Source organism: Drosophila serrata, unplaced genomic scaffold, assembly GCF_035046125.1.
Source record: "Drosophila serrata isolate PLE 108 unplaced genomic scaffold, ASM3504612v1 contig_276, whole genome shotgun sequence".
Classification (NCBI taxonomy): domain Eukaryota; kingdom Metazoa; phylum Arthropoda; class Insecta; order Diptera; family Drosophilidae; genus Drosophila; species Drosophila serrata.
In genome coordinates, this window is record NW_028257174.1 from 9,255,415 (window position 1) to 9,279,824 (window position 24,410).

A 24,410-nucleotide genomic window follows, 5' to 3' on the forward strand; every position below is an offset into this window, starting at 1 on the left:
AAAGTTAGTAACTGATCATACGTACTTGCTGGTCATAGATAGTTATTGATTAAAGTAACTTACTGGTCATGGATACTTGCTGTTCAGAGTTACTTACTGGTCAAAGATACTTGCTGTTCAGCGTTAATTTCTGGTCATAGATACTTACTAATCAGGCTTATTTACTAATCGTAGTTCTATAAATCGTCCGATTGTTCCTATGGCAGCTATTTATATATATATATATATATATATATATATATATATATATATAGTCTACCGATTCGACATGCTCCGACTTATATACTAGTAAAATTTCAAAGAACAATAACTCCATAGTTTCATTTTTAAATTTGGTCAAAAGCAAATCTCGCACATCTGTGATATGATTCCCAACTTGTTTTAACATCCCCGGAACGAAGTGACTTCTTCCGGCCAGGTCTCAGAAATGTGTTGTGTTACAAAAGTTGCAAGTCATTGTTTACTAGTGTTCAAAGTTAGTAACTGATCATACATACTTGCTGGTCATAGATAGTTATTGATTAAAGTAACTTACTGGTCATAGATACTTGCTGTTCAGAGTTACTTACTGGTCATAGATACTTACTGTTCAGGCTTATTTACTATTCATAGTTCTATAAATCGTCCGATTGTTCCTATGGCAGCTTTATATATGTAGATCTATAGTCCACCGATTCGACATGCTCCGACTTATATACTAGTAAAATTTTACAGAACAATAACTCCATAGTTTCATTCTTAAATTTGCTCAAAAGCAAATCTCGCACATCTGTGATATAATTCCCAACTTGTTTTAACATCCCCGGATCGAAGTGACTTCTACCGGCCAGGTCTCAGAAATGTGTTGTGTTACAAAAGTTGCAAGTCATTGTTTACTAGTGTTCAAAGTTAGTAACTGATCATACATACTTGCTGGTCATAGAAAGTTATTGATTAAAGTAACTTACTGGTCATAGATACTTGCTGCTCAGCGTTAATTTCTAGTCATAGATACTTACTGTTCAGGCTAATTTACTATTCATAGTTCTATAAATCGTCCGATTGTTCCTATGTCAGCTTTATATATGTAGATCTATAGTCCACCGATTCGACATGCTCCGACCTTAATGCCCGTGAAATTATACAGAACATTAACTGCATAGTTTCATTCAAATAGATTACTCTTAAATTTGCTCAAAAGCAAATCTCGCACATCTGTGATATGATTCCCAACCTGTTTTAACATCCCCGGAACGAAGTGACTCTACCGGCCAGGTCTTAGTAATGTGTTGTGTTACAAAAGTTGCAAGTCATTGTTTACTAGTGTTCAAAGTTAGTACCTGATCATACATACTTGCTGGTCATAGAAAGTTATTGATTAAAGTAACTTACTGGTCATAGATACTTGCTGCTCAGCGTTAATTTCTAGTCATAGATACTTACTGTTCAGGCTAATTTACTATTCATAGTTCTATAAATCGTCCGATTGTTCCTATGTCAGCTTTATATATGTAGATCTATAGTCCACCGATTCGACATGCTCCGACCTTAATGCCCGTGAAATTATACAGAACATTAACTGCATAGTTTCATTCAAATAGATTACTCTTAAATTTGCTCAAAAGCAAATCTCGCACATCTGTGATATGATTCCCAACCTGTTTTAACATCCCCGGAACGAAGTGACTCTACCGGCCAGGTCTTAGTAATGTGTTGTGTTACAAAAGTTGCAAGTCATTGTTTACTAGTGTTCAAAGTTAGTACCTGATCATACATACTTGCTGGTCATAGAAAGTTATTGATTAAAGTAACTTACTGGTCATAGATACTTGCTGTTCAGAGTTACTTACTGGTCATAGATACTTACTGTTCAGGCTTATTTACTATTCATAGTTCTATAAATCGTCCGATTGTTCCTATGGCAGCTTTATATATGTAGATCTATAGTCCACCGATTCGACATGCTCCGACCTTTATGCCAGTAAAATTATACAGAACAATAACTCCATAGTTTCATTCTTAAATTTGCTCAAAAGCAAATCTCGCACATCTGTGATATGATTCCCAACCTGTTTTAACATCCCCGGAACGAAGTGACTCTACCGGCCAGGTCTCAGAAATGTGTTCTTACAAAAGTTGCAAGTCATTGTTTACTAGTGTTCAAAGTTAGTAACTGATCATACATACTTGCTCGTCATAGATAGTTATTGATTAAAGTAACTTACTGGTCATAGATACTTGCTGTTCGGAGTTAATTACTGGTCAAAGATACTTGCTGTTCAGCGTTAATTTCTGGTCATAGATACTTAATAATCAGGCTTATTTACTAATCGGAGTTCTATAAATCGTCCGATCGTTTTTATGGCAGCTAGTTTAATATATATATATAGTCTACCGATTCGACATGCTCCGACTTATATACTAGTAAAATTTTACAGAACAATAACTCCATAGTTTCATTCTTAAATTTGCTCAAAAGCAAATCTCGCACATCTGTGATATAATTCCCAACTTGTTTTAACATCCCCGGATCGAAGTGACTTCTACCGGCCAGGTCTCAGAAATGTGTTGTGTTACAAAAGTTGCAAGTCATTGTTTACTAGTGTTCAAAGTTAGTAACTGATCATACATACTTGCTGGTCATAGATAGTTATTGATTAAAGTAACTTACTGGTCATAGATACTTGCTGTTCGGAGTTACTTACTGGTCAAAGATACTTGCTGTTCAGCGTTAATTTCTAGTCATAGATACTTACTGTTCAGGCTAATTTACTATTCATAGTTCTATAAATCGTCCGATTGTTCCTATGGCAGCTTTATATATGTAGATTTATAGTCCACCGATTCGACATGCTCCGACCTTAATGCCCGTAAAATTATACAGAACATTAACTGCATAGTTTCATTCATATAGATTACTCTTAAATTTGCTCAAAAGCAAATCTCGCACATCTGTAATATGATTCCCAACTTGTTTTAACATCCCCGGAGCGAAGTGACTACCGGCCAGGTCTCAAAAATGTGTTGTGTTACAAAAGTTGCAAGTCATTGTTTACTAGTGTTCAAAGTTAGTAACTGATCATACATACTTGCTGGTCATAGATAGTTATTGATTAAAGTAACTTACTGGTCATAGATACTTGCTGTTCGGAGTTAATTACTGGTCAAAGATACTTGCTGTTCAGCGTTAATTTCTGGTCATAGATACTTACTAATCAGGCTTATTTACTAATCGGAGTTCTATAAATCGTCCGATCGTTTTTATGGCAGCTAGTTTAATATATATATATAGTCTACCGATTCGACATGCTCCGACTTATATACTAGTAAAATTTTACAGAACAATAACTCCATAGTTTCATTCTTAAATTTGCTCAAAAGCAAATCTCGCACATCTGTGATATAATTCCCAACTTGTTTTAACATCCCCGGATCGAAGTGACTTCTACCGGCCAGGTCTCAGAAATGTGTTGTGTTACAAAAGTTGCAAGTCATTGTTTACTAGTGTTCAAAGTTAGTAACTGATCATACATACTTGCTGGTCATAGATAGTTATTGATTAAAGTAACTTACTGGTCATAGATACTTGCTGTTCGGAGTTACTTACTGGTCAAAGATACTTGCTGTTCAGCGTTAATTTCTAGTCATAGATACTTACTGTTCAGGCTAATTTACTATTCATAGTTCTATAAATCGTCCGATTGTTCCTATGGCAGCTTTATATATGTAGATTTATAGTCCACCGATTCGACATGCTCCGACCTTAATGCCCGTAAAATTATACAGAACATTAACTGCATAGTTTCATTCATATAGATTACTCTTAAATTTGCTCAAAAGCAAATCTCGCACATCTGTAATATGATTCCCAACTTGTTTTAACATCCCCGGAGCGAAGTGACTACCGGCCAGGTCTCAAAAATGTGTTGTGTTACAAAAGTTGCAAGTCATTGTTTTCTAGTGTTCAAAGTTAGTAACTGATCATACATACTTGCTGGTCATAGATAGTTATTGATTAAAGTAACTTACTGGTCATAGATACTTGCTGTTCGGAGTTAATTACTGGTCAAAGATACTTGCTGTTCAGCGTTAATTTCTGGTCATAGATACTTACTAATCAGGCTTATTTACTAATCGGAGTTCTATAAATCGTCCGATCGTTTTTATGGCAGCTAGTTTAATATATATATATAGTCTACCGATTCGACATGCTCCGACTTATATACTAGTAAAATTTTACAGAACAATAACTCCATAGTTTCATTCTTAAATTTGCTCAAAAGCAAATCTCGCACATCTGTGATATGATTCCCAACTTGTTTTAACATCCCCGGAACGAAGTGACTTCTACCGGCCAGGTCTCAGATATGTGTTGTGTTACAAAAGTTGCAAGTCATTGTTTACTAGTGTTCAAAGTTAGTAACTGATCATACATACTTGCTGGCCATAGATAGTTATTGATTAAAGTAACTTACTGGTCATAGATACTTGCTGTTCGGAGTTACTTACTGGTCAAAGATACTTGCTGTTCAGCGTTAATTTCTAGTCATAGATACTTACTGATCAGGTTTACTTACTAATCGTAGTTGTATAAATCGTCCCATTGTTCTTATGACAGCTTTATATATGTATATATATAGTCCACCGAATCGGCATGCTCCGACTTATATACTAGTAAAATTTTACAGAACAATAACTCCATAGTTTCATTCTTAAATTTGCTCAAAAGCAAATCTCGCACATCTGTGATATGATTCCCAACTTGTTTTAACATCCCCGGAACGAAGTGACTTCTACCGGCCAGGTCTCAGATATGTGTTGTGTTACAAAAGTTGCAAGTCATTGTTTACTAGTGTTCAAAGTTAGTAACTGATCATACATACTTGCTGGCCATAGATAGTTATTGATTAAAGTAACTTACTGGTCATAGATACTTGCTGTTCGGAGTTACTTACTGGTCAAAGATACTTGCTGTTCAGCGTTAATTTCTAGTCATAGATACTTACTGATCAGGTTTACTTACTAATCGTAGTTGTATAAATCGTCCCATTGTTCCTATGACAGCTTTATATATGTATATATATAGTCCACCGAATCGGCATGCTCCGACTTATATACTAGTAAAATTTTACAGAACAATAACTCCATAGTTTCATTCTTAAATTTGCTCAAAAGCAAATCTCGCACATCTGTGATATGATTCCCAACTTGTTTTAACATCCCCGGATCGAAGTGACTTCTACCGGCCAGGTCTCAGAAATGTGTTGTGTTACAAAAGTTGCAAGTCATTGTTTACTAGTGTTCAAAGTTAGTAACTGATCATACATACTTGCTGGTCATAGATAGTTATTGATTAAAGTAACTTACTGGTCATAGATACTTGCTGTTCAGAGTTACTTACTGGTCATAGATACTTACTGTTCAGGCTTATTTACTATTCATAGTTCTATAAATCGTCCGATTGTTCCTATGGCAGCTTTATATATGTAGATCTATAGTCCACCGATTCGACATGCTCCGACCTTTATGCCAGTAAAATTATACAGAACATTAACTGCATAGTTTCATTCAAATAGATTACTCTTAAATTTGCTCAAAAACAAATCTCGCACATCTGTGATATGATTCCCAACTTGTTTTAACATCCCCGGAACGAAGTGACTTCTACCGGCCAGGTCTCAGAAATGTAGTTTCAAAAGTTGCAAGTCATTGTTTACTAGTGTTCAAAGTTAGTAACTGATCATACATACTTACTGGTTATAGATACTTACTGATTATAGTTATTTACTGGTTTTAGATACTTACTGTTCAGAGTTACTTTTTGGTCACATACATACATACTTACTGTTCAGAGTTACTTACTGTTCATAGTTACTCACTTATCTTCCACTTTTTACAACCGTTTCTCTGGCAAGTATATTGAATAATATTTCGACTAAAACTAAGAACGAAATTCTATAATAATAATAGATACTTTTTAATCAAATTAGATGAAAATATGTTAGCTCGGCTTTCGATGCTGATCAAGAAGATATATACTCTTGATGGTCGGAGATGACTCTTTCACTGCGTTGCAAACTTCTGACTGAAATTATAATACCCTGAAAGGGTAAAAATATTTTATAATATTTTCTTAGACATTTTTCGATAGTTTCAATATTATTTAATATTTTTAGAACCTCAATGTCTCGATCTCTACTCCTTTATACTCTTCCAAAAAAAAGTATATGTATAGAATAATACCATAAAATTCTCAGTCCAGAAAAAGTAGGATATGGATGATGATAAATGAATTGCTGCCGTCTGTCTTCAGATTCAGTTCTTTTTTTTTTTTGTAATATTTTTTTGTGCGTTCAGTTCCGCATTTGGCTGACGCACGCGGCATGCAACATCGGCGGCAATAACATTTACCACACATTCACAGCGGCAACAGCAGCAACATCAACAATCTTCCAGTCTACTTGAAAACTCAGCCGCAATTAAGTTTCATGAAACATTCGATTTGTATTCTCTTTCTTTCTTTTTTTCTACGTCAACGAGGGTGTGCGAGGTGTGTGTCTGTGTGTACGAGTGTACGAGTGTGTATGGGGCAGGTTGGGCGTATGGAGGCGAAATTGTAATGCAAATTGAAAGGCACAAAGCGAAAATATGCCAAGCGAAACTGAACAATCAAAGCGGGAGACAAAGCAGCAACCACAACTCGGCGACGTCAGCGGCAACGTCAGCAACAACCGCCAGCGGTGATCCAATGGGGCGGTAGAGGCAGGGGCAGAGCACGGAGCTAGAAAATGTCACCGTCGCGTTTCCCAGCAAATGGAAATTCGTATTCAAAGCAAACAGCCACTAGAGAGGAAAACAAAACTATCATACAGAGAGATCGCTCTCAGTGCTGGGCAAAACATATTCAAAAAAGGCTTGGTTTGTTACAAAATTATTCATTAATATTAAATATATATTGAGTAAATATTTTTAAATTTTTGGATTATACATTTTAAAATGTTTTCCGGAGACTTCAATCTTTTCTAGATTGTGCAGTTTAAATAGTTCCAAGAGTTCAATGCTTTCAAAAGTATTTTTAGACTGCATCACTAATAGAAGAAAAGTTTATACCTATTAAAACATTATTTAAATTCTATAAAAATTAGCTACAACTTTTTATATATCACTAGAAATTATAATAGTAAAGTATTTTGCATTATGAGGAACGAATTGCCCACATAACAAGAAAGAAAACTAATTTTGGGAAACAGGGGTAAAAATAGCTTATAATTAAGTCTAAAGATGCTTATTTGTTTTCTGAGACAGAATTTTAGAGAAATTCTTTAAAATTTTGTTAAAATATTGGTAAAAAAAACTATGTAGAGCCTTAATTTTAGTGGCTAATTTTCCAGTCAGCTGCACACCACTGATCACAGATCGTTGCCGAGAAAAACTCACCACGCAGTCGCGATGAGTGAAAAAGCGAAAAGGCGGGCAGGCAGCAATTCGAGGTGACAAAGTGTCGCTGCTGATGTTGTTGCTGCTGCTGCTGTTGCTGCTGCTGTTGTTGCTGCTGCTGTTGTTGCTGCTGCTGCTGCCGCCTCTCTTGTTGACTTTCAGCTCGCTCGACGGCAGCCCGCCGCTCAGTTGCCTTGTGCGGTCGGATGCTGCCGCCAGCAAAAGAACCGAAAAAAAACATAAAGCAAAAAACAAACTAAAAGGGGAAAAGCGGGTGGAAAATTCTACAAAACACAAGAAACAAGAATTATTTCGTTAAATTACGCGCGTGTTGCAAATTAATACAACAAAAAAAGTGTGCTGCAAAGTGTAAAGCAAAGTATGAAAGGGGAAATTCGAAATCAAAACCAAAACAAAAGCCACTCGCTCGCCCCTTCGGGTCAATTAAGCCCCAAAAATAAAAATAACTGTCAGCCAAAAATAATACAAAAAGTGTATAAATAACGAGTGTATCTTTTTTTTAATTGAGCCCCAAAATGGGGAAATTGTTAAATTCCAATTAATTTAATCAATGAACTTGAATGGAAGGCAGAAGACGCCTGGGGTCAGCCAAAGTTCAATGTTAGGCGGTTAACAGAGAGCTGTTTGTGATATATATTGATACATATATACATATATGTATACCGATACAGCCGACGACAACGATAAATGTGCAAAAAAATATGGGATATATACGACGGCATTTGGATCTCTGAGAGTTTCGCTTGGCAAGTCATCAAATTGCTCATGGACTTTGTCCCAAAATTGAGAAATTATTACAAGATACTTATGGGCGGAAAATTAACCGGATTATATTCTATATATTTTCACAATTTAAGTAGTTATTTATTTCATGTAGAGCTGGGGGAAAACTAGGAATAAATATAGAGTAAATGCAAAGGCAACGCAGAAGCAGAATCAGAACCAGGTTTGGGATCACAATTAGGCTTGGACTTAGGCAGACTTGCTGGAACACTGAAGAAAGGAGAGCGGGAATAATGAGAAATTCGAAAGGGTCATGACCACTTGATCCTTGGCCTGGCAGAAACGGCTTGTGAAGGCCGAAACCAGGGAGCCTGGTGTGTCAAAGTCATGGGGCACCATCCCATTGGCACTGCCACTCTCCAGGTAACTAAACAGCGGAAACCAGGTGTGCATCCTCTTAGAGTCACTCCCCTGACAAGCCCCATTATTAGCCAGGCTGTGGTAGCAGCAAAAGAGCCGGGAGGTTATATAGAACGCCACGAAAACATCGATGGAGTAGTGCTCGTGGGCGGCCAGGATGAGGAAGATGCCAAATAGGTTCAGCATCCAGGTGAAGGCATGCAGGACATACATACTTCGCGGTGTGTATTCCGTTATAGAGAAGTTGAGCAACGTCAGAGCCACCGTGTGACCACTGAACATGTAATCGCCGCAAGTGCTCACACCCTGAATGGACAAACCCAAACCCCGCCAGATGCGATAGGCACGATTGAGGCGGATGACCATAGCACCCACCAGGTCCACATTCGGATCGTTGATGCCAAAGTCACTCTGGTTGCACTGCAGATGCGTTCCGGGGACACTCAGCGAGGTGATCAGCGTGGTGATGCAGCGCAGCAGGAAAACGGTGCCCGCCAGTGCTGAAAAGCGACGCAGGAGCACCAGTCGGTATTTGTGAAAGATCAGCACTATTAGCCACATGGTGAAGAGCAGCGATCCGATGATCTCGGACATGGAGAAGGCCCACGGTATGTGCGGTACATTGTCCAGGAAGATGTCCGGCAGCGGTGGATAGCGTTGCATATCCGGCACTCGCTCGTGCACGATCACCATAACGAACGATGTTATCCAACTGACGAGGAAGGAGTACATCAGGCTAATGGCAGTCTTCACATATTCGTCAGGTGTCAGGCAGGATACACGGGTCACGGACTCTGTCTGGCTGTCCTTCATGAGCAACTGCAACCGTAGCACTGCCAGCCAGAACTTCTTCAACTCGCCAAAGGTTACATTGTAGCCCAGACGATGGCGCAGATCCTGGACATCGCTCTCGGTGAGAGTGAGCAGGACCTCGCCGTCGATGGCCTCCTGGCGCAGGCAGTCGAGCAGGATCTTCGAGTAGTGATCGGATTGGTTGGCCCAGCTGGTCACTTCCTCCACATTCCACTGGGCCACCTGGCTGCTGCTGCTGCTCCGCATGATCCAAGAACCTCACTAATTGCTGCACCAGTGTGGGCTCAAGCAAAAACACATTGAATTTAGGTACGTTTGGGAAAGGAAGCCCAGTGACTACTCAGATTTATATATATATTTAGTATTTGAGTAGTGTTCAGATAGGGTTTTGTGGCAGTTAGTTTATATTCATTCGATTTTTTAATAGAAAAGAGAAGTACTTATCTTAAATATCCCTATAAATATTAGCTAATCCAAACAACTAAAATACATATAGAAGCAAACTGCTTTAGACAGTTTTTTCTATTTCATAATAGATCCCATTTCTCCAGATATATAGAATAATATTCTCGGTTTTAAGGGCTGCCAAAATATAAAGCAGCAAATGCACATTTGTTGCCAAAAGATATGGTAATTGTTTCACCAACACCTTTGTCTATATCTTGGCTCTCTTCCACTTTTACTAGAATCTATATACTATAGTATACTATAGGCTTACTATATTCGCGTCATGTGAACTTTGGGGCCAACTGCCAGCCGTGACATTTAAAGAATTTCGCACTCATTTATCAGAAAAAAAGAAAGAAAAACAAAATCAAAATAGAACAAGAACGGAAGCTAACTTCGGCACGCCAATGTTTGCATACCCTTGCAGATTGAAATTCGATCACTAGGAATTAGTACAATATAAATTTTATATTAATGTAATGCCTGCTTTCATTTCATTCACCGTTTTTCATTTTCCTCTATTTTTAACGATTGCTATATATGATATAGTAGTCAGATTTTCATAAATTGTAAACACCACATTTAAGATAAATATATAATGGCTATATATCAAGTTAAATGAAAATCTGTTGAAAACTGGAAAGGTTATAATATATTTTCTTGAAATTTTCCGATCGTTCCTATGGCAGCTATATATACGTATATATATAGTCCACCGATTCGCCATGCTTCGACTTATATTCTAGTAAAATTATATTGAAGAATAACTCCATAGTTTCATTCAAATAGCTTGCTCTTTAATTTGCTCAAAAACAAATCTCTGTGCATATGATTCCCAACTTGTTTTAACATCCCCGGAACGAAGTGACTTCTGCCGGCCACGTCTCAGATATGTGTTGTGTTACAAAAGTTGCAAGTCATTGTTTACTAGTGTTCAAAGTTAGTAACTGATCTTACATACTTGCTGGTCATAGATACTTACTGGCCATAGATACTTACTGGTGATAGATACTTACTGTTCAGAGTTACTTATTGATCATAGTTATCTTACTGATCATAGTTACTTAATGTTCATTGATACTAACTGATCATAGTTATTTACTGGTCATAGATACTTACTGTTCATAGTTCCTTAATAAGAAAACATACTTACTGATTTTCTACATTTAACAACCGTTTCTCTGGCATTTATATTATATAGTATTCCGATTTTCATAACACTAAAAACGATATTCTATAAAAAATAAAATAAAATACCCTGCTAGGGTATATAAACTATGGCATAAACTATATAGAAAGAGATAGAAGCTACGATTCGGGCGGCCAAAGTACGTCGCATTTCGTTTATTTGATTTGATTTATTGTCGATTTGTTGCTCTTCCCTCTTTCTACTTTTTCTCTTTGTGTTTTTTTGTTTTATTTTATATTATTTATATATATATTTTTTCTTTGCCTTTGATTCGTCTTGTTTTGCCAGCTGCGGCCAGCCAAAAACATCACAAGACACAAATTAGGGAGAGCGGCGCCCACGAAATTGCGGATACGCCACGTGAGCCGGCTAGAAAAAATAGAATATTAAATAATAATAAAAAAAGAAAACTGAATATAGCAATATTAATAATCCATATTGGTATAATATTTATTGAAATTTCAGGGGCATACCCAAAATAAATATGCGAAATGTGCAATTCCCATTGAAGCGTATTTATGGCAAACTAATTTCCAGCCGCAATTTATGCCTGCATAAATTTACACTTTAATCAAAATCAAAATCGGTGGAAAACAAGGGGAGGGCTACACCTGCCTTTTTCCCACACCCCCCAGTATTTATCATACTTATAAATATACATATATAAATGCTGTTTTTAAAAATAAATATCAAGTCACACACATGTTTTAGATTTGAAATGTTTGACTTGCCAGTTCTCATAATTAACTTGAGTATTTTTAGCAAAAGAAAAACCAGAGAAAAGATGAGCCAACAATGATGTCGTCGTCGTTGTCTGAAAGTATTTCAATTAAAAAATGTCTGTAAAGTTGGGTTTTGCTTCCTACATGGTAGCAGCTTCTCTTCAGACCTTTTTTTATTGTTTATATAAGTTCATTCATAAATTTAACTAGTCCCAGATAATTTGTGATTGTGCCACAGATTAGGCCGTTAGCTACCTACCAGATTTAGCTGGCCATATTACGAAACGGAAGCAACGGTAGAAAAACAGCCCAGAGATACGAGCCAGATAAGAAACACGGGGTAACATGTTAGAAAGGGGTTCAAGGCACTCCCTGGCCCAAGACCGAAAAAAAAAACAAAAAATGAAAATCCCTTGTTTGTCTCCAATTATTCATGCAGCCGATGAGTTGGCAACGCGGGATAATGTTTTTCTTTTCTCGAAAGATAAGAGAATATTGTCTAGATATCAGGTGCTTTGGTTTGAGAGAATTACCTTATTATTATAATTATTCTTCCAACTAGGTTTATACAGGGTGCTCTAGAAACTTCTAGTTTTTATAAAATTCCATTTTTTTTTACATTTTAAGATAGAAAAGCTTTTCGACTTGAAATTAATGCTTTTTTGGCTTAGTTATTTGTTTTTTAAACATTGATTTGTCGAAATAATTGTCATATAAAAATATTCATAAATATTGATTAAAAGAATGCGAATATTTTAAGCATCATTATTTTCGATCCGATCCTTAATTCTTTTGCAAACTGAAAGGGTATATACGCTTTGGTGTACCGAATCTAGCTTCCTTTTTGGTTTAAATTTTATTTCCGGTATTCGTAGTCCGAAAAATTACGTATACGCACTGTTATAATTATACCCTTGCAGGAACTTTAAATTTCAGGCAGAAGCCTAAAATTTACTGAAGGAGTCATTTCCGACCCTTTAAATCATATATATTCTTGATCAGCATCAACAGACGAATTGATCTAGGCATGTTTTTGGAGAAAAAAAATTTGGAATTTTTTCTACATTTTATGAGGGGTTACGTTGCTAAATTTTTCAAAAATTGACAAAAATGTTCATTTTTGGATTGAATATGCAGGGTTATAAGTCTGATAAAAACTAGCCAAAAAATGGTTTCCAAATCGAAGTTAATGCGTTTTTGACGGAGTTGTGAGTTTTTTAAACTTGGATTTGTCTTACAAATTGTCTTATAAAAATATAGATGAATTTCGATTCAAAAAAGCTGAATATTTTAAGTTAAGCTGTGATCGTTATTGGTTTTGATCCTATAATTGCATTGCAAACTACATGGTCCCGAGTTAGCTTCCTTTCTAGATTTTTAATCAAATCCTTTTTGCTACCATTTAATATTCCCCTTTAAAAAAATCCCCCTTTAACAGTTCCACACAGATTATTTTTCATGCTGAAAACTGAAGCCATGTTTTCACATTCTTTGCTCTAAGTTTATTTAATTGTTGGGTTGAAAACTTTTTGACACAGACCCCGAAGGCCTTGCGAAAAATTGAGACAGTGGGATTCAGCAGGATCTCCCGGTATCTGTCTGAAAAGTTTACACCCAAGACATCTCGGCAAACGGTTGCCATGCAGATTGTCGTAAGGTCCTTTTTGCTTATTTTATTGAATTGTTTTTCGTCCTCGTTATCCTTTTACCTTCTGTAAACCTACTGGCTGGGCCCACCCAGAAAAACACCAACTCGTTGGAAGGCCAAACGCTTAATGCCAATTAAGAATATTAATTTCATTTGCAACCCAGCCTCGTTTAGTCCCTCCTCTGCAATCCTTGAGTGTTTTCAGGATGCAACTACCTATTTACGTACACAGAGAAAATAGATTGAATTGGTATTAGTTTATTTATGAAAATTATTACCCTGTTTGAATTATTTATGTCAAATCATAAAGAATTAATTAATAATTAAATGTTAACCTTCTTTCTAATAACTCAAATAGAAATATATATTTTCTCTCTTGTTTTTTTTAATTGTAAATAAATCTAGAGAAGTTTACAAATGTTTTCTCTCTCTGTAGCTGCCGCTTGCCCACGGCTATTGTTAATATTCATTAGCTTAAAATCCTTTTCTCGAGTTGAAAGCTGTGCAGCTCGGCTCAAGTTGCCACTGCCATTGCGAGGGACTCGGAAAATGGCTAACCATTTCTCAGTTTTCGTTTTTCGATGCTTGAAAGTTGTTGCCACGTTTTCAATTCGAATGTCCGGGCATTAATCGCAATCACAAGGACGAAAACGAGAACGAGAACGAGGACTCAAACTCAAACTCAAACTCAGAGACAGACGGCCAGGACGTGCAGATAATTTTTCATTTCGGCCAGCTCAAATGGATTTCTCATTGGCTTAAATGTGCAAATGAATGGTTGATGTATATACCTCTAAGCGGGATCTATTTAAAGTGCATAGTTGTGGGCGATTATTAATGGTGGCTTCGCCGAAAGTCTGCCCGTTGAAAGGACCCCACCGAAAGGGTTTAAGTATCTCTTTTTTATGAGCTTTTTCATGATGCTCTCTCTCTGTCTGTGTGTGTGCACTTTAGAGTGCTCATTTATTTATTTCTGCACTCTTAAAGGCCAAAGAGCCAAAGCGATAATATTTTTTACGATTTGTATTTTTATTATTTCTGAGTGTCATTACTTGGGATGCTTAAAATTATCTCAAGGCTCTTATTGATTTTGTCAATGAGGTGGAGGCCACCGAATCTCAATTCCATTCACATTTCCACCTCCATATCCAAGTCCAAGCCATTGACGACAGTTTGCCTTTCATTAGCCAAACATTTCCACGCTTTATCTCGCTTTTCTATGCTTTTCCTTGCTTTTCCTGGGTCTCCCTTGGTTTTCCCCCTCAAATTATCCACCTTCCACCGTCGGCGGCAAAGTCCAGACCTCTTCAAAGGCAGTCGACATCAAAATTAATCACATTTGAATTGAAATTGCGTTTCAACTTTTTGTTACGTCTTGGCCCCGCTTGGTTTTATTTGATTTCAGTTTCTGTGGTCATTCATATTTGGTAGCAAACGATTCTAATTAGGGATGATTGCCTCTTTTTTTGGGCTCTCTATGCGGGAAATTGTTTTCTTAAGCTCTAAAATAAATATATTAGGTTGCAATGGCTTTTGAAATTGATTTAAGACTAAATTTATATATACAGTAATTTAGAAAATATTTAAAATAAAACGATAGAAAATCAAACTAAAATTTTCAATATATTAGGAACGCTTTTCTAACAGTTCGAAGGGAAAGCCATCACTAGTTGTCAATGAAAAAGTTAAAGGTCATTATTATAGGTATCGTAAGATTTGCCAGCATTAAAGTTTGCATATCAATAACTCCACCAAACAATAAATGCAATTTATATATATATTTATACGTATATAAAAAGCATTTGGACTTGGAAGAAGCCTTTAAGAGATACTTCAGAGGTCAGGCAAAATGGAATGGAATTTCCAATTATTTCGCAAAGCTATTTGATGAACTATTAGCACAAAGCCAGCTCAACATTTATTTCCATTTCGAGTCGCAGGAAAGGGCCTCCATTGTGACGTATTAAAACTGCAATCGGCCAATTGATTTGCAATTCAATTTTGCAATTTTGCAACTTTGAGAAGTCATCGCCCACTGGCTTCCTTCCTTCCTTCCTTGGAGATTTATCCTTCTAAGGCTTCGATTTCTTAACTCCCAGAATACTGATGCCTTCTTGACAATATTGCAATCGTTGAGTAACTTTACTTAGCTTAAAATAAGGAGGAATTTGTAGCCAAGAAAGGTTCATTTTCTTTTACGAATTTATTTCGTATTCAGGTTATTAATATTGACATTTTAGAGACAAGAAATATAAATCCTTAATTTTTTGTTAGGTATCTAAAAAATATACTAATAAATTTGATAATAGATGAATAAAACTATATAAAATTAGTGTCTGAGAATTAAAATTCCCTTTGTTGACTACATTTTTAAGTCAAAAACACATTTTTATTTTTATACCCTTTCGGGGTATTTTAATTTTAGTCAGAAGCATGTAACACTTCTAGGAGTCATTTCCGACCCTATAAATAATATATATTCTTGATCAGCATTAACAGGCAAATCTTTCCAGCCATCTTAGGCAGAAAAATACATTTTACCATTTTTTTTTTAATTTTAAATAAATAATTTTATAAATTTTGACAAATTGACAAAAATTTGAATTTTTTATTATTTTGAATTGAATATTCAGATTTCTAAGCCTTAAAAAATCTAGAAAAAACTGCTTGCCGATTTGAAATTAATGCTTTTTTGGCGGAATTATGAGTTGTTGAAACTTGGATTTATCGCAAACATTTTTATATAAATGTATCAATAAATATCAACTCACAACCTCAATAAAAATTGCAGTGTACGCGTGGGTGTGTGTGTGCATCAGTGTGAGGTCATGTCAAACACACTTACACACACAAAAACACACACACGCACCGACACGCTACATTTAGCGGTAAATCAAGCGTGGATGCCAAAAAAAAAAGATTTTTTTTGAGTAGCGCGTCAAAAACAGCGCATTAAAAGCGCTCAAAAGTCGTACAAAGTAAAAAGGAGAGGCGGCACGCAAAAAGGATACTCAGCAAAAGGACACATAGACAGAAAGAAAGAGAGAGAAATGTTATAGAAAGAGAAAGGGTTCCTGGGCAAAGTCAAAAAGTCGCCGTAAACGTTGACAATTGACATGGAAAATCTGCAATCTGTTTCAAAAAGCAAACCGGCAATTTGCCAGGCCAATAAAAGCAGCTCCTCCTGCTCCATTTCTGCCTCCCTTCAAAGGATACCTAGGGCACGTAGTAAATTGAAAATAAAAAGAGGAAAGAAAAGCAACACACGGAAAGTAAAGAAATATATACAAAAGGGGCAGAGAGTCACATTTTTTTGCTGTATGTATTTCCATCTGATAAGAACTTAATTACAATGCATATAAACAAAATGTATGCAAATGTATTAAGCCCACACGCACGGCACACCCACACCACTGCCACTGGGTGTGCGATGGAGCGAGATATCCGAATAATGTTCGGTCAAAGTTCTATGTAGTTCTACACGATTCTGAGGAGTTTTTTATACTCTTTACGAAAGGGGAAACTGTTATTATTTAGCTAAAAATATTACAAGAAAATTTTGATGCCTACGAACTCTCATTGAAATTCTAAAAACCCAAGCATATAAACATTTAAAACACAAAATTCCAATAAATCTTTAACCAACTCAGATGTGTCAAGGCCAAGCCAATTCGTTAATACCCCCAACAAAGGGTGTGTGAAAATCATTTGCAAAAACAAGCCAAAAGCAAAACCAAAACAGAATCTCCGGGCAATCTTTTTGCGCCATAATGACAGCCACAGCCACGAGAACGGACAGCAGCAGAAATAGCAACAGCAACAGCAACAGAGACAGAGCCAAAGCTCGAACACGATCCGGAATCCGAATCAGAATCAGTCCCGAAATCGGACTCCAACAGCGGATCTATCCGGCCAGAGAACGCTGAATGACTAAATAACCGAAAAAAGGAATAAATCCAGACCAAAGGGAATGTGTAATGAAGTGAAGTGAAATGTAAAACGTGAAAAATAAAGTCAAATAAAGCCAATCGAGAGCGGATGTGGAGAAATAAGTCACTGTAAAGACCATGTTCATATCTTATTTGGACTGTGATGCCAGCAACAGCAATAGCAGCAACAGCAGCAGCAGCAGCAACAAAAGCAACAGCAACAGCAATAGCTGCCGCAACAGCAACAGCAGCATCAACAGCAACCACACCGACAGCAACTTAAATGACATTAGCAATATTTGCAACAAATGCAGCAATAATAAATGCAATAGCGACAATATTTGCCATAAAAATTGCAACAATATTAACTGGAGCAGAGGCAGCAATAGCAATAGCAATAGCAACAATATCAACTGCAGCAGTCAATGTTTCTGCAGCAAAGTCGGGAACTGTACGTGCAGCAAAAGCATTAGCAACAATATCGCCTCTAGTCAGGACCACAGTGGCCACTGCCATTGCAATTTATGCAACAAAGTTAACTGCAACAGCAGCAACAAGCTGGCAGCGATATTTGGTATGGAGCGATTGCTGCACGCTGTACGCGAGGAGTTTCAAACGGAGGACGAGTTGGAGGATGAGGGCCAAACGTCGCACAGGACTAGAATCAGCAGCACATGCAGCACCAGCAGCAGCAGCAGCAGCAGCAGCAGCAGCAGCAGCGATAACAGTAACAGTAGCACCAGCAGCAGCAGCAGCAGTGGTGGCAGCAACTCATCCGCAACACAATTGCTACCGATGACAACGCGTCGTCGTTTGCAGCGTGGCGATAGTTTTTCATCGGTTAGCGGTTCACCCATTACCGGACCCATTACCGCCTGGTCGGAGACGGGTGGCGCTTCGGGAACGGTGGGGGGAGCGGGTTCGATGGGCGTTCGACGCTTCCGGCGCTCATCCATTGGAATGCAACGGAAGTCGGCCTTCCGGCAGCGGAAGCTCGACTCCCTGGGTGCGTGGCGCCGGAAGAGGTGAGTTTCTCAACTAGCAAACAGGAATATACATCAATATCATATAAATATATATCATATACACATGTATATATATAAATTTATATATAAAATTTATGTTTAAACTTCGAAACAAACAATCGATAATCGAATGCCTGGGCAACACAATGTTGTCACAGGAAAAGTTTTGTCTCTGGACATATAGTATGCTGTGTTTTATTAATTTATATTCTCTGTATTCTTTAAATATTTTTCCACTGTAAATTAATTTGGCTTGATTTCAATTATGTCAGGATCATATCGAAATTCTTCAAAAAAGAAAGTAGTTGAATTTATAACATATTCATTACTTATCGAGTGCAAAATCCTTTTGAAACCGTATTCGAAATTGTTTTTGTCACCTTTTCTAACCGTTGTCTGTCTCTCTCTTTATCTATTTATTTGTATCCTGTTCTTTTTCACTTTAAGCAGGCGTACCGCTTCGGCTAGCAATTCCCGGAGACCGATACGGATCGTGCCCGATTGGACGGAGAACGCAGTGCAGGGCGAGCACTACTGGAAACCCACTTCCGCATCCGGAGATCTTTGCTGTTTGAACGAGGAGTGCATTGTGAGTACTAATCGATAAATATCAAAACCAAACAAAGCAATTTGAATACCGAACTTTGACATCTTTATCAATAACCAGTTGATATTCATAAAATCTTCAAAGCAGCCTGCTTTATAAATTACTTAAATTACTATATTTCCAAGTTATGAATTAATTTTTCGGTATATCCTATGTACTATGCTCCTAATAACCCTAATACCCTGCACCCTGCCCTGGTGTCTACTTTCCGTTCTCACTCTGACATTCCTGCAATTCAATTAACACAACTGAAAATGAGAAGTGAAAGGCAGGTTACATGTGAGCGTTATTTATTTATTGCGTGCTCTTTCAACATTCACGCAATAAACGCAGGATAAACCGGGGAAGGCATGGAGTGTCCTTGGAGGGACGTGGGTCGGGAGAACCAAGAACGATGGGCGTGTCATCAGTTTTGGGCAGGCAAAGAAGCCAAGAGTAACAAAAAAAGTACTTTATCAGTCTCATTGTCAGCTAAAGTGGGGGAAACTTACACGAGGAGAAACTTGCTTTTTTCATATATATATATTTGAAATCCTGTCTTATCTTCATCGGTTTGAGGGGGAAAGGTAGGAGAACTAATCTGAACATTGCCAGGACACATATTTGCAGCATGAATAGGACCCAGGATTATTCTTTAGTAAATTTATGAAAATTTAAAGTTTCATGTAGAGTTTTATTGAAGATTTTTTAAAAGATGTATTAAAGAACCATGAAGGACTTATTAAGAGTTTTTTAAGGATCTAAGGCTATTATATTAAATTAATTAAAATTGAGAAATATAAGCAAAATCCTTTCTATTAGCTATATAAACTTAAAATGTATTTACGATTGCCAGGAAGTGATTTTTTAAAAGATGTATTAAAGAACCATGAAGGACTTATTAAGAGTTTTTTAAGGATCTAAGGCTATTATATTAAATGAATTAAAATTGAGAAATATAAGCAAAATCCTTTCTATTAGCTATATAAACTTAAAATGTATTTACGATTGCCAGGAAGTGAAATACATAAATAATCCCAAGCTAGATCCTTGGCAAGAACTTACCTTAATTTGAATCCCGCAGTAAAGTAGCCATATCAGGTGGAATGGTAAGGTAAACTTTACCTGGAAACAATTTCACAAAAACAGTTTCCGAAACTAGCACAATAAACGCACAAGCCGAGGGTTTTTCTTGACATTCCAAGGAAAAACATCTCAGCAACCTAAGGCATTTTCCTCGACGGCAATCCGTTTTCACCTGTCAAGCCACAGCAGCAGCAGCCAGCTCACCTTACCCTCACCTCACCTCAACTCGCCGCTTTGACAATTAATTTGAAAGTTTGTTTTGCGGAATGCAAACGGCAATTGCAGGTTCGTCATTTGATTGCGGTTTCTGTCGAGATGTACGTCTTGGAATTCGCTAATTAGTTCAGAGTAAGGGTATAGGAATTACCCGGATTAAGACATGATACTTAATATTAATAATAATAAGATATTATATATACACCTTTTGTTGTTGTACTGTAACCTCAGGCAAAACTTTCGAATTGCATTCCTTTTGTGCCATTGCAGAAGAGCGGCCAGCGGATGAAGTGCTCCGCCTGCCAGTTGATTGCGCACCAGAACTGCATTCCGTTCGTGAACGAGAAGAGTCAGCTCGCCTGTAAGCCCACCTACCGGGATGTGGGTATCCGTCAGTACCGGGAGCAGACCACCACCCACCATCATTGGGTCCACCGCAAGCTGGAGAAGGGCAAGTGCAAGCAATGCGGAAAGGTAGGTTTACTTCAAGCACCTTCAAGCACTTCAACCTGAGTTTGGGTTTTTATTTTCCGTATTCATTTTTAATGCTTTTTCGGTTTTGCTCCACAACACACGTTTTTCCGTTGATAAAGCGATATATATAATATTCAATGAGTTTTTATTTGTTGGCGCTGAAGGCCTCTTAACGATTCAGTGGGTAAAACCACAAATTTCCATACCAATTTAAGGGAACTTTAATGTAAATCCTAAAGTTTTTTTTTTTTTGTGGCATAAGCTCATGTTTTTTTTGATTAATTTTTTATGTTTTCATTTAATTTGTAATTAAAAATATATTTTACAGCAAGGTTTCTTAGGCAGAGAACACAAATGACAACAATAAACAGATTTAAAAATACAAATTAAATAATTACATTTTAGTTTCTTTTAGTAAGTTTACTTATTTCTATTAAAGATTTATATATATTTTATAATATGTAATTTAACATTCAAGCATTATGCAATAGTGGAAATGTATATTTCGTGAATAAAACAAAAATCCAGACTCCTTCAGTACTAATTTTCCGTATGGTCTATACTGATCCCTATCTCTCCCGTAAAGCAGGCGGTGCAGAGTAAGCTCTTCGGGTCGAAGGAGATTGTGGCATTGTCCTGTGCCTGGTGCCACGAGATCTACCACAACAAGGAGTCCTGCTTCAACCAGGCCAAAATCGGCGAGGAGTGTCGTCTGGGTGAGTCCAACATACATTTTATCCTTAGCTCCTACTGGGATATACCCACATACATATATCTAGGGCAGGCCTGCGCTCCCTTCCTCTCGTTATGTCCTTTGTCCTTTGATTAATTACGTGACGCGCATGCAAATAAATTGCGGTCCGTTAACTTAATTAAGATTTGTGAATTAAACGCGAGCCCGAAAAAAGAGCAACTCCAGCAGAATGGGCCATTTCAACCTCTTGAACTGGCTCGTTTTGATGGGTAAACAAATTGTAGCACAGTTATCTGGGCCACGATGAATTTTCGGTCTAAGAAGGTGAAGGAGTCATTTCCGACCCTATAAATCATATATATTCTTGATCAGCGTCATCAGACGAATCGATCTAGGCATGTCCGGGAGAAAATAAATTATTTTCCAATTTTTTCAAAATTTTATAAGGGGTTACATCGTCAAAATTAAAAAAAAATGCCAAAAATTTTACATTTCAAAATAAGTATGCAGATTTATTAACCTGTTTAAAACTAACATTGACCAGCTTTCCAAATTAAAATTCATGAATTTTTGACTTAGTTATGAGTTTTTTAAATTTTGCTTTTCCCCCCAAATTTATATTGTTAAATATCAAGGCATACGATTGGTTTTCTGATCCTGCAAGGGTATATAAGGGCTTTTGATAATTTAAATATTACTATTTTATATATGTATGTATGTAAATGTATATAATAAGTATAAAAATAAGAGCCAAATTTTTGTCAATAAACACGACTTTTCCCCTCCACAGCTTCAACAAATGCATCCATACATAATCATCCCCGCATCTCTTTATCCGCCAAACCCATTGTTTATTCTGATGAATTCCTCTGGAGGTGAAAAATCCACAGAATTCAGCTGGTCAAGTGCTTGGCAATAAGCAGCTTAGCCATATGGGAAGGGGGAATGTGAAGTAGGAAACAAATGTCAATGCCAAGGACATCCCAAAGGATGGCTTTGCGCCATCTGTTTGGACTTGTCATCTTTATCATCTCGATGAATTGAAGCTGCTCAGCTGCAATCTGTGGGCTGTGGCAGGCGCAATGTAAACTATTTTCAATTAAAGTAATTGCAGTAAAATGCTAACTGACAGTCACAGGCACCTAGTTGCGGTTGTCCTGTTGACTGTCCTGGCATTCCAGGCAACGAGGAATATTGCAACAAAGTCCCCATGATGATGATGATGATGATGATGATGATGATGATGATGATGATGGTGACGATGGTGACTTAACCGCTTCCTGTTCACGTTTTTATAAAGCGTCTCAATGAGCATCTTGTTAACACACTCTCTCTCTCCAGGGAAAACCGTTATGCACGCTCCTTCAGCTGTTGCTGTCATCCTGGCAGCCTGCCTCATCCCGGCATCCCGGTATCCCTGTTTCTCCTGGCATCCCATCGGGGCAAGCAATGGGCGACGGAAGGGACAAGGACATGACCGGAGATGAAGACAAGACAGCACGAAATAGAATTACACGAGTGGGTGTCATGTGGGTGGCAGCGGTGACTTGGATCGTATCCTTTGTCCTCCTTTGAGCATCAGCAGCTCCTTTGGCCAAGTTGTGGCATTCATAATTGCTCTTTGGTATGCCGGTTATGCCAGCTGCCGTTTCCCCTCCCCCCCCCACAATTTTCCATGCCTTTTTATACCCCTTCATTCCCCTCCATTTAACCCAAACACACTTAAAGCTACCCTTAAAGGTGGCAAATTGAATTTAGTTGCTTGGCAATTCTTGAGAACATGCCACTCCCCTTCCCACACACACATACACATCCCACTGACACTCACACTCACACTCACACTCACAATTAGCTCTCCGGAAAGGACATTGCGTTGTTCAAACATTGTGACACACTGGAAGAAACTATAAATATATGCTGGAAATAACAAGGAAAAAATATATTTTGGCTTATGTTTATTTCAAATTTTTAAAAGAGTGGGAAATTTGTTGTTTTTAAATATAATTGTTATAATATTTCTCTAAATCGTTGAAAAATTCCAAAAATGTTAGGATCGGTTATAAAATAGTCCAATACAAAGTAAAAATAATAAGTTTTTTAAATGCGCTTGTTTTCGCCTACAATAACTACAACAATAAAGAACTATTTTACAACTGTAACAAACAAAAATGTATTGATTTCACTTCCAAATTCGAATTGAAATATAAATAGGCTGTCAATTAAGCTTTTGTACAACAACAACAACATTAATTTACAATTTACTGCAAGAAAGACAATAAATATAATAATTAAACTGCCAAATTTAGTATTAAATTTAAATAGATTTGTTTTTGCCTATAAAAACAACAACAACTCTTTTACAACAACCTCCCCTTAACAACAACAACAAAAAATTACAATTTACAACAGCAAAAGACAATAAATATATTAATTTAACTGCCTAATTTAAATTCGAATTCAAACATACCATCAGTACCCGCCATAACAGTTAACCGACAGATTTGAATTTGAATTTAAATAGTCGATCAGTTGCCGCCACTTAAATAAATCGATAAGTATCGATGACATACCAGCTGTTCTCTAGCTAGGTTTGAAACTCAGCTGCAAAATAGGTCAATGGAGAACAACAATGCACCTCTTGCACTAAAATTAATCTGCCTTCCGCGAATTGTTGTTGTTTTGTTTTTGTTGTTGTTGTTTTTGTTTTTGTTGTTGTTGTTGTTGTTGTTGTTGTTGTTGTTGTTGTTGTTGTTGTTGTTGTTGTTGTTGTTGTTGTAGTTGTTGTTGTTGTTGTTGTTGTTGTTGTTGTTGTTGTTGTTGTTGTTGTTGTTGTTGTTGTAATGGATGTTGTTGTTGTTGTTGTAATGGATGTCTTTGTTGTTGTTGTTGTTGGCAAAACCAAGATTTCTGTCTAGTCATTTTCAGTATAAAATCGTTAATTTTTGAACCTGGAGTACCAGGCGAACAGAAAGCAGCAGAAGGTGGATTTAATTTAGTGCAG

General features: G+C 37.1%; 1 protein-coding gene and 1 pseudogene across 47 annotated transcripts in view; one reads left to right on the plus strand and one right to left on the minus strand.

Annotated features, from left to right (window-relative positions):
* The window catches only part of rdgA (retinal degeneration A), a 118,892-nt gene that overhangs the window by 83,348 nt on the left and 11,134 nt on the right, over positions 1-24,410 (plus strand). For 9 of the 46 annotated variants that reach the window (XR_015272428.1, XR_015272429.1, XM_086836244.1 and 6 more), the window contains exons 4-6: positions 18,804-18,942; positions 20,512-20,715; positions 21,302-21,431. Coding sequence is in view for 35 of the 46 variants with exons in the window: in XM_086836244.1 (XP_086692370.1) it covers positions 18,804-18,942; positions 20,512-20,715; positions 21,302-21,431 (473 nt within the window). In the remaining 11 variants the exon portion in view is untranslated. Of the gene's footprint in view, positions 1-7,458; positions 8,184-17,049; positions 18,354-18,510; positions 18,651-18,800; positions 18,943-20,511; positions 20,716-21,301; positions 21,432-22,199; positions 23,579-24,410 lie in introns of those variants that run through there. The other 37 variants (XR_015272423.1, XR_015272422.1, XR_015272427.1 and 34 more) reach the window with 17 other exon arrangements.
* Positions 8,246-11,961, minus strand: LOC110182108 (ceramide phosphoethanolamine synthase pseudogene; annotated as a pseudogene). Its single transcript, XR_015272430.1, has one exon. The product of XR_015272430.1 is annotated as a ceramide phosphoethanolamine synthase pseudogene (transcript).